This window comes from Leucoraja erinacea, chromosome 18 (assembly GCF_028641065.1).
Source record: "Leucoraja erinacea ecotype New England chromosome 18, Leri_hhj_1, whole genome shotgun sequence".
Lineage (NCBI taxonomy): Eukaryota > Metazoa > Chordata > Chondrichthyes > Rajiformes > Rajidae > Leucoraja > Leucoraja erinaceus.
In genome coordinates, this window is record NC_073394.1 from 288,235 (window position 1) to 297,500 (window position 9,266).

Genomic DNA, 9,266 nt, shown 5'->3' on the forward strand with positions numbered 1-9,266 from the left:
TCTCTGATCAGCCTATTTTAATGCGTTATTGTGACCTGGGATATTGAGAATGCTGAGGTTGTTGTGTGTGAGTTACTGTTGCTTGTCTGTAGTCAGGCAGGACCACGCTGCAGATTGGAGAAGGACTGCCCACGGACAAGGCAACGTTAATTGTGGTTCATACCGACGGCAGCATTGTGGAAACAACCGGCCTCAAAACACCCAACGCACCCATCACACAAGGTACGGCTTCCACAGTGCCAGGAGAGGGGAGCGGGGTGGGGTGGGGGCAGAGGCCCAGGGGTGGTGGTGGTTGAGTGGACTCTGGGGCATGTGGTATTGTGGAGGGGGGTTGGTGAGTGAATCAAATGTGAGTTCAGGTTTAAGGAGAGATTTACTTCTGGTGAAGTGATCATTCAGCGGGGTTTTTCTCGTGTTGGTGCCAGGAGTATAGGGTACGGCAGGTGGATTATTTCAGATTCCAGCCCCATCAGAGTTTTTAATCGTTTTATTGCATTGAGTGGTTCATTTACCAAACACTTCCCTGTCAGCTTCCTCCCTGGGTCTGGGGTCTGGGCCTGGGTCTGGGCCTGGATCTGGATCTGGTCTGGGTCTGGGTCTGGGTCTGGGCCTGGGTCTTGGCCTTGGTCTTGGTCTGGGTCTGGGTCTGGGCCTGGGTCTGGGTCTGGGTCTGGGCCTGGGCCTGGGTCTGGGTCTGGGCCTGGGGCCTGGGCCTGGTCTGGGTCTGGCCTGGGTCTGGGTCTGGGTCTGGGGTCTGGGTCTGGGTCTGGGCCTGGGTCTGGGTCTGGGGTCTGGGTCCGGGGTCTGGTCTGGGGTCTGGGGTCTGGGTCTGGGTCTGCCTGGTCTGGGTCTGGGTCTGGGTCTGGGTCTGGGGTCTGGGTCTGTCTGGGTCTGGGGTCTGGGTCTGGGTCTGGGTCTGGGTCTGTCTGGTCTGGGTCTGGGGGTCTGGGTCTGGGTCTGGGTCTGGGTCTGGGTCTGGGTCTGGGTCTGGGTCTGGGTCTGGGTCTGGGTCTGGGGTCTGGGGCCTGGGTCTGGGGTCTGGGTCTGGGGTCTGGGGTCTGGGCCTGGGGTCTGGGCCTGGGTCTGGGTCTGGGTCTGGGTCTGGGGTCTGGGTCTGGGGTCTGGGTCTGGGTCTGGGTCTGGGTCTGGGTCTGGGGTCTGGGTCTGGGGTCTGGGTCTGGGTCTGGGGTCTGGGCCTGGGTCTGGGCCCATGTGGTATTGCCTGACCTGCATTTTGTATAAACTAGTACCATGAGAGGAAATGGGAGATCTTTCTGACTCTTCCTCTTGGTTCCACACTAGGTCCACAGACGCCATCCACTCCTCTGACACCAGGTCCCGACAAAGATGGAACAAAGTACAACTGGGATCCTTCTGTGTACGAGAATGAGTTACCAGTTAGATGCCGAAATACCAGTGGGATTCTGTTCAAGAACAAGCTTGGTTCCGGTGAGAAACCAAGTTCTACCGTATCGTAAACCTTTGCTGTTCCAGGGGCTTCCCTGCTTCACCTCCCAGACTGTGGTGAAGTGATGCTGTCTGCTGTGTTTGGTGCATCACACAACTGCTGGGACCTCAGCTCCAGATCTCCTCTGCTGCTGGAGTGTAGCACAGACCAAAGATCTAGCCTTCCACCACCTTTGGCACAGACTGCCGGCAATCTATGTGACCAAACATGTTTTTAGACTATCCCGAATCAATCCTTCTCTTTTCAAATGCAAAAAATACCTGTCTCTCTGAATGCCTTCAGTAACGTTCTCTCCACTGATGTGACATTCACCTGCCTGTAGTTCCCTGGATTGTCTGTGCAACCTTTCTTTAATAACGGCACATTAGCCGCCGTCCCGTCTTCCAGTACCTCACAGGTGATTGTATCATTGGAGACTGATGATACAACCAACTCTGCCAGAGTCCTGGCAATCCCCTCCATTGCTGCCAACAATGTCCTAGGATCCACCTGGCCATGGTTCCTCCACATATATGCACCTGGACCACCTTTGTAACATGAACATGCATCAGGACATCACTGCCCTGAGCTGACCTGTTTCCATGTCCTCCACGATAAACACAGAGGAGGAGTATTGATGTGAGACCTTGTCCATCTTGCTTGGTTCCACAAGGAGACCACTACACTGATCTATATCTCTCCCTCGTTACCCTTTTGCTCTTAATATACTGAGAGAATCTTTTAGGATTTTAATTTATTTATCTCATGGTCCCTTTTCACCCACCTGACTTCTGTTGCAAGTGTATTCCTACATCCTTTATACTGCTCTAGGACCTCACTTGATCCCATCTGTCTAAACAACTGCTTCCTGACCAAACGATCAATAACCCTCATCAACCAGGTTCCCTCCTTTCCCTCCAGTCTAACAGGAACGCTGGGCCTGAACTCTCCATATCTCTCTTTTAAACGGCATCCTCTTATAGATGCCATCTCCCAATAGCAGGTCGAGGTTGCCTCCTCTCTGGTAAGGCCATCACATATTGTTTGAGGAAACCTTCCTGGGCACTGCCAACACATTGTGCCCCATCTGAGGCAGCCCCGTTAATATTAGTGAAGTTAAATCACCTTCTATTACAACCCTATTAGCCCTGTAGCTGTCACGGAATCCTTAACCAGATCTCAGTACAGAATGTATAATTCACAAGGTCAGGGTCTTGCTCAGTTTGGTCAGACAGAGAGGGGTGTTGCTGCTGAATGAATGCATGCATGCATGGTGTGTGTTTATAGTTGTGTGGCAGATGCATGGGGTTGCAGGGCCTGTGAGTGACCTGCAGTGTATTTCCAGGAGGCCGTGGGCGTTGCGTTAAACACGGTGAGAACTGGTTCACTCCCACAGAGTTTGAAGGAATGGCAGGTCGGGCCAGCAGCAAGGACTGGAAAAGGAGCATCCGTTACGCTGGCCGGCCTCTGCAGTGCCTGATACAGGTAAGAGCGTGTGGCAGCAGAACAACACAGGGAGATACTAGCCTCGTCCCGTCCCAAAACATGTCCCTGTCCCGTGTCCCTGTCCCGTGTCCCTGTCCCGTGTCCTGTGTCCCGTGTCCCTGTTCCGTGTCCCTGTTCCGTGTCCCTGTTCCGTGTCCCTGTTCCGTGTCCCTGTCCCGTGTCCTTGTTCCGTGTCCTTGTTCCGTGTCCCGTGTCCCTGTCCCGTGTCCTTGTCCCGTGTCCCTGTCCCGTGTCCCTGTTCCGTGTCCCTGTTCCGTGTCCTGTTCCCGTGTCCCTGTCCCGTGTCCCTGTCCCGTGTCCTGTCCCGTGTCCCTGTTCCGTGTCCCTGTCCCGTGTCCCTGTTCCGTGTCCCTGTTCCGTGTCCTTGTTCCGTGTCCTTGTCCCTGTCCCTGTCCGTGTGTCCCGTGTCCCCTGTCCCGTGTCCCTGTCCGTGTCCCTGTCCCGTGTCCTGTGTCCCGTGTCCCTGTCCCGTGTCCCTGTTCCGTGTCCCTGTTCCGTATCCTTGTTCCGTGTCCCTGTCCCTGTTCCGTGTCCTGTCCCTGTGTGTCCCGTGTCCCTGTTCCCGTGTCCCTGTTCCATGTCCCCCGTGTCCGTGTCCCGTGTCCTTGTCCCTGTCCCTGTTCCGTGTCCCTTGTCCGTGTCCTTGTCCCCGTCCCTGTTCCGTGTCCCTTGTTCCATGTCCCTGTCCCGTGTCCCTGTTCCGTGTCCCTGTCCCGTGTCCCTGTTCCGTGTCCCTGTGTGTCCCTGTCCCTGTCCCGTGTCCCTGTTCCGTGTCCTTGTCCCGTGTCCCGTGTCCCTATCCCATGTCCCAGTGCAGCGTGTTTTCCCAGCTCTTCATTAGAGTCAAGTCTTCTCCTGCTATCTTACTCCTCATCCATGTACATTCCTCAGCCTCCAACTCCTGTCCAGTTGCGTTCTCATGTTATTAAGGAACAAGTTGCCATATTCTCTCAGGTGTAGTTCCCGAAACTTCTCCGACTGCAAAGGGCTTCTCCTTTCCCCTCTAAGTATTTTGGAAAAGAGTTTGAACCCACAACGTGTAGGATCCAGGAAGAGTGAGGAGCAATGTTTAGGTTTGTGATTGACTCTGTGGCTTCAGTGAGTGCGAACGAGGTGGGAGCTGCTGCTGAGCCTGCGGACGAGAGGTCAAAGTCAGATTGGCAGTGAGAGTGAGATTTAACCTGACGGGACCACCCTGGCCAGGGTTTTATACAAACACATACAGTACCTGATCTGTAAAACACAAAGTGCTGGAGGAAGTCAGTGGGTCAGGAAGCTTCTGTGGGCGTAATGGATAGATAACGATGTTTTGGGTAGGGACCTGATCTGTGTTTGACTTCCTCAATGTGGGTAAAACCACATCCTGAACAGTGAATGCAGTCCACCAGATCGGGAGAGGACATTCTCAGGGGATCGTGTATTGAGGCTACAGTCGGAACTATAATACAAGGTGGTGATTTGACCTTCCCAAACATTGATAGGGATTGACATGGGGATTAAGGGTGTGGATGGGGTGGAATTTGTTAAATGTGTTACGAGGAAAGATTTAGTTTAGAGGTACAGCGCGGAAACAGGCCCTTCGGCCCACTGGGTCCGTGCCAACCAACGATCCCCGCACATTAACACTATCCTACACCCACTAGGGACAATTTTTACATTTACCATGTACCAATTAACCTACAAACCTGTATGCCTTTGGAGTGTGGGAGGAAACTGAAGATCTCAGAGAAAACCCATGCAGGTCACGGGGAGAACGTACAAACTCCGTACAGACAGCACCTGTAGCTGAGATCGAACCTGCGTCTCCGGCGCTGCATTCACTGTAAGGCAGCAACTCTACCACTGCGCCACCGTGACCGCCCTCAATGTCGGTGACCCTACCAGGAAGCACATGGTCGTTGACCCTACCAGGAAGGATATGTACTTGAGGTACAGCACAGGAACAGGCCCTTTGGCCAACAATGTCTGTGTGAATCACAATGTCAGGTTAAACTATCCCTCCATTCCCTGCACATTCATGTCCTTGTATAAAATCCATTAAACACCACTATTGTACCTGCCACCACCACCACCACTGGCAGCACATCTCTAAGCTTTGCCCTTCAGGATGCTTCCTGCCCAGCTGAGTATTTCCAGCATTCTGTGTGTGTGTTTGATTTTGTGCAGAATGCTCTGCATGTTTGTATTGGAGGATAGCCAGAGCACATTCCCAATCACTGTTTCTGTGCTTCTGTCTCCAGGATGGCATTCTAAATCCACATGCAGCATCCTGCACCTGTGCTGCCTGCTGCGACGACATGTCTCTGGTAAGCTGCTGCTGTGGAGCTGGTGGGTGTATAATGGTGCTGTCATGAATAGCTTTATCAATGTCCAGTACAACATAGTGATATCATGTCTCTGGTAAGCTGCTGTGGGGACTGTTGGGTGTCGTAATGGTGTTGTCATTATTGCCCAGTATCACGCAGTGATGTGGTCTCCATGGTCTATGAGCTGCTGAGAGACACGTCTACAGGTTAATATTGTGGTTTTACAGCAAAGCTACTGTATAACTCAGTGTCAGTTTGTCAATGAACCTCCAACCGTGATCTTCATGTGTGGCTGTCTTCTGTGTCACCAACAACAACTCTGACCTCCAGCAAACAGACTTCTGGAAGAACTCAGCAAGTTAAGCAGCATCTGTGGGAGAAAGGGTTTGTAGAAGAGTCTCGACCCAAAACGTCACCCGTTCCTTCTCTCCAGAGATGCTGGCTGTGCGGCTGAGTTACTCCAGTATTTTGTGTCTATCTTCGGTCTAAACCAGCATCTGCAGTTTCTTCCTAAGCACAACATCTGTGTGGGGATTGGTTGAGTTTTGGGCTGAAATCCTGCATCATTTTTAGCCATGGTGAACCTCAGGTAGCCTTGAAAGAGGAGGCTTAATGTGGATCTGAGGGGTACATTTCACACAGAGAACTCACTATCCAGGATGAGCTGCCAGAGGAGGTGGTGGAGACATTGAAGAGGCATCTAGACGGCTTTGTGAATGAGCACAGGTATATGAGGGTCAGCATAGACACGGTGGGCCGAAGGGTCTTGTTCTCTGTTGTACACTCCATCTTGGCAATGCTCTCAATGGTGTTGCTACAACCTCACAAACACACGCAGTTCTGCTACAACGTGACAGTTGTCTTCTTAAGAAATCTCCCGTCACAGCAATCGTGTTTTATAAACTGTTGTGTCACACAGAAAGTACAGCACACGAACAGGCCCTTCACCCACATGTCTGTGGTGAATATGATGCCACCTCATCCTGCACATGATGCATCTCCCTCCATTCCCTGCATGTCCATGTGCCTGTCCAAAAACCTCAAACACCACGATCGTATCTGCCTCCACCACCACCCCCGGCAGATCATTCCAGGCACCCACATTTCTGTGTAAAAAGACTTGCCCCACACATCTCCTTTAAACTTTGCCCCTCTCACCTTAAAGCTGTGCCCTCTAATTTCTACCGTGGGGAACAGGTTGTGACTGTCTGCCCTGATCTGTGGTGAGAGAGCTGTGTGTTACCTTGTTGAATAGAGTTAAGTACTGGAGGATTCGGTAGAATTAGTTGCCCAGGTATCAATAGAAGCGATCGTGTGTCAGTTTCCAAAGTAACTCTGGAATCATCTCTGCGTTGAAGCTGAAGTCCTTCAGGGACGGTAGTGTTTGGTTGTGGCCCGGAGGTTGCATGGAAACGGAATGTCCTTCCCCAGTTTGTTTCTGTTTGACTGTTTACAATTGTAGTGAAACCTACAGCCTGTGCCTGTTTAATGCAGGGCTCATTCTCCGATCAATACCACGTTGTAACTAAAGTAATAAAAGGAACTGCAGATGCTGGTTTATACCACCGATAAACACAGTTGCGATAACTAACTTGGGCCATGAAATAAAGATTCATCATGCGTGTTACATTCCACCTACGTGGAAGCGGACAGTAGGAGTGCTCTCATCCTGACCCAGCCCAGCCCAGCCCGACCCAGCCCAGCCCAACCCGACCCAGCCCACCCCCCACCCAGCCCGAGCGGGCCCAGCCGGCCCAGCCTGACCCAGCCCAGCCCGACCCAGCCCAGCCCAGCCCAGCCAGCCCAGCCTGACCAAGCCCAGCCGAGTTTGACCCAGCCAGCCTAGCCCGACCCAACCCAGCCTAGCCGGGCCTGACCCAGCCCAGCTCAGCCCAGCCCGAACCAGGCCAGCCCAGCCCTACCCAGCCCAGACCAGCCCAGCCGTGCCCAGCCCAGCCCAGCCTGACCCGACCCAGCCCAGCCCAGCCCAGCCCACCAGCCCAGCCCAGCCCAGCCCAGCCCAGCCCAGCCCAGCCCAGCCCAGCCCAGCCCAGCCTGATCCAGCTCAGCCCAGCCCAGTCCAGCCTGACCAAGCCCAGCCCAGCATGACCCAGCTCAGCCTAGCTCCCGTAGGGTCCCAGCCCGCGCGCTGTCAGAGTAGGGGTCTGAGCCGTAGAGGGGGGGGGGGGGGGGGGGGGGGGGGCAGCACACACTGTGGGAACACTGGGTTGCAACATGCAGGGTTGGTGATGCTGGAGGGGTGTGGGAGGCTGGGCTGGGGAGGGCAGCTGTGGGGTCGGTATGGCTCGGGAAGGCTGGGCTGGGGGGGGGGGGCTGGGCGGGGTGGGGGTTGGGCAGGACAGGGCAGGGTCTGGGGCTGGGGTCTGGGCTGAGCTGGGAGGTGGGGGGCTAGGCTGGGGTTGGGGTCTGGGGCTTTGGGCTGGGGCTGGGGTCTGGGGCTGGGGTCTGGGTCTGGTGCTGGGGCTGAGCTGGGGGGGGGGCTAGGCTGGGCTGGGGGCTGGGGCTGGGGTCTGGGGCTGGTCTGGGCTGGGGGGCTGGGCGGGGGTCTGGGGGCAGGGCTGGGGGCTGGGGCTGGGGTCTGGGGCTGGGGGCTGGGGTCTGGGGGCTGCGGCTGGGGTCTGGTGGGTCTGGGGGCTGCGGCTGGGGTCTGGTGTCTGGGGGCTGCGGCTGGGGTCTGCGGCTGCGGTCTGGGGTGCTGGGGTCTGGGGCTGGGGTCTGGGGCTGGGGCTGGGGTCTGGGGCTGGGGTCTGGGGTCTGGGGGGCTGGGGTTGGGTCTGGGGCTGGGGCTGGGGTCTGGGGCTGGGGTCTGGGGGCTGGGGCTGGTCTGGGGGCTGGGGTCTGGGGTCTGGGGCTGGGTCTGGGGCTGGGGGCTGGGGCTGGGGTCTGGGGGGGTCTGGGGGCTGGGGTCTGGGGGCTGTGGCTGGGGGCAGGACAGGGCTAGGGTCTGGGCTGGGCTGGGGTCTGGGTCTGGGGGCTAGGGTCTGGGGGGCTGGGGTCTGGGGCTGGCTGGGGCTGGGGGCTGGGCTGGGGTCTGGGGTCTGGGGCAGGGCTGGGGTCTGGGGTCTGGGGCAGGGCTGGGGTCTGGGCTGTGGGTCTGGGGCTGGGGTCTGGGGCTGGGGGCTGGGGCTGGGGGCTCTGGGGCTGGGGGCTGGGGCTGCGGTTGGGGTCTGGGCTGGGGTGGGGTCTGGGGCTGGGGGCTGGGCTGGAACTGTATGGGTTGGTGAGGTATAACCCTTGTTCCTCGCTTACAGACTGGCCCGGTCAGGCTCTTCGTTCCCTACAAAAGACGCAAAAAGGAAAACGAAACAAAGCACAACTCCGGTTAAGAAAGAATCTCCCAAGAACATCACACTGCTCCCTGCGGCCACAGCGACAGCCTGTACGTCTACGTATCTCCTCGTGTCTCTCTGGTGTCTATGAGGTGTGAGTGTGGGGTGGGGGCCGACTGACCTGAGAATCAGGCGTTCACGGCAGAACAGTAAGGGTGGACCCCACCCCCAGACGCGTGGCGATGTCTCTGGAGTCTGGCAGCCCCCCCCCGTGACCAGTGTGTTGCCTCGAGGTACCGACTGAGGTGGGGTGCAGTGGTCCCTGGCGATCATATCACTCTGAATACGTCAGCAAGTGGGTTATGGTTGATGCTGCACCCGTCCCTATTGTACCCCCTCCACAATGCTGGGGCTTTATCATTGACCCAGCCCCCCCCCCCCCCTCCATCCCCCCCCCCCCCTCAGTGTTAGGGCTGGTGAAATACAGCTGAACCACTGCTGCACCATGGCTGTCCCTCCATCCCAGCCACGCCTCTGCTCACTGAACACTAATAATTCCCCATCAGTCACCGGGTTGAGTTCAAATTCTCATCTTTGATTTCAAATCCTTAATTTCACAATTTCTCAAATCTCCATGGGTGAACCAGCCCTGAGCAAAAACTTTGCTGCTGTAGTCCTGACTGTCAGTGTGTCAGTCCCTGCCTGCATCATTACACA

The 9,266-nt window shown here is 56.1% G+C and overlaps 1 protein-coding gene across 1 annotated transcript in view; it reads left to right on the forward strand.

Annotated features, from left to right (window-relative positions):
• The window catches only part of LOC129705534 (deformed epidermal autoregulatory factor 1 homolog), a 32,555-nt gene that overhangs the window by 10,598 nt on the left and 12,691 nt on the right, over positions 1–9,266 (forward strand). The window contains 6 exon segments of the mRNA XM_055649105.1: positions 93–222; positions 1,303–1,449; positions 2,793–2,932; positions 5,194–5,259; positions 8,532–8,588; positions 8,590–8,659. Of these exon segments, the coding sequence (XP_055505080.1) occupies positions 93–222; positions 1,303–1,449; positions 2,793–2,932; positions 5,194–5,259; positions 8,532–8,588; positions 8,590–8,659 (610 nt within the window).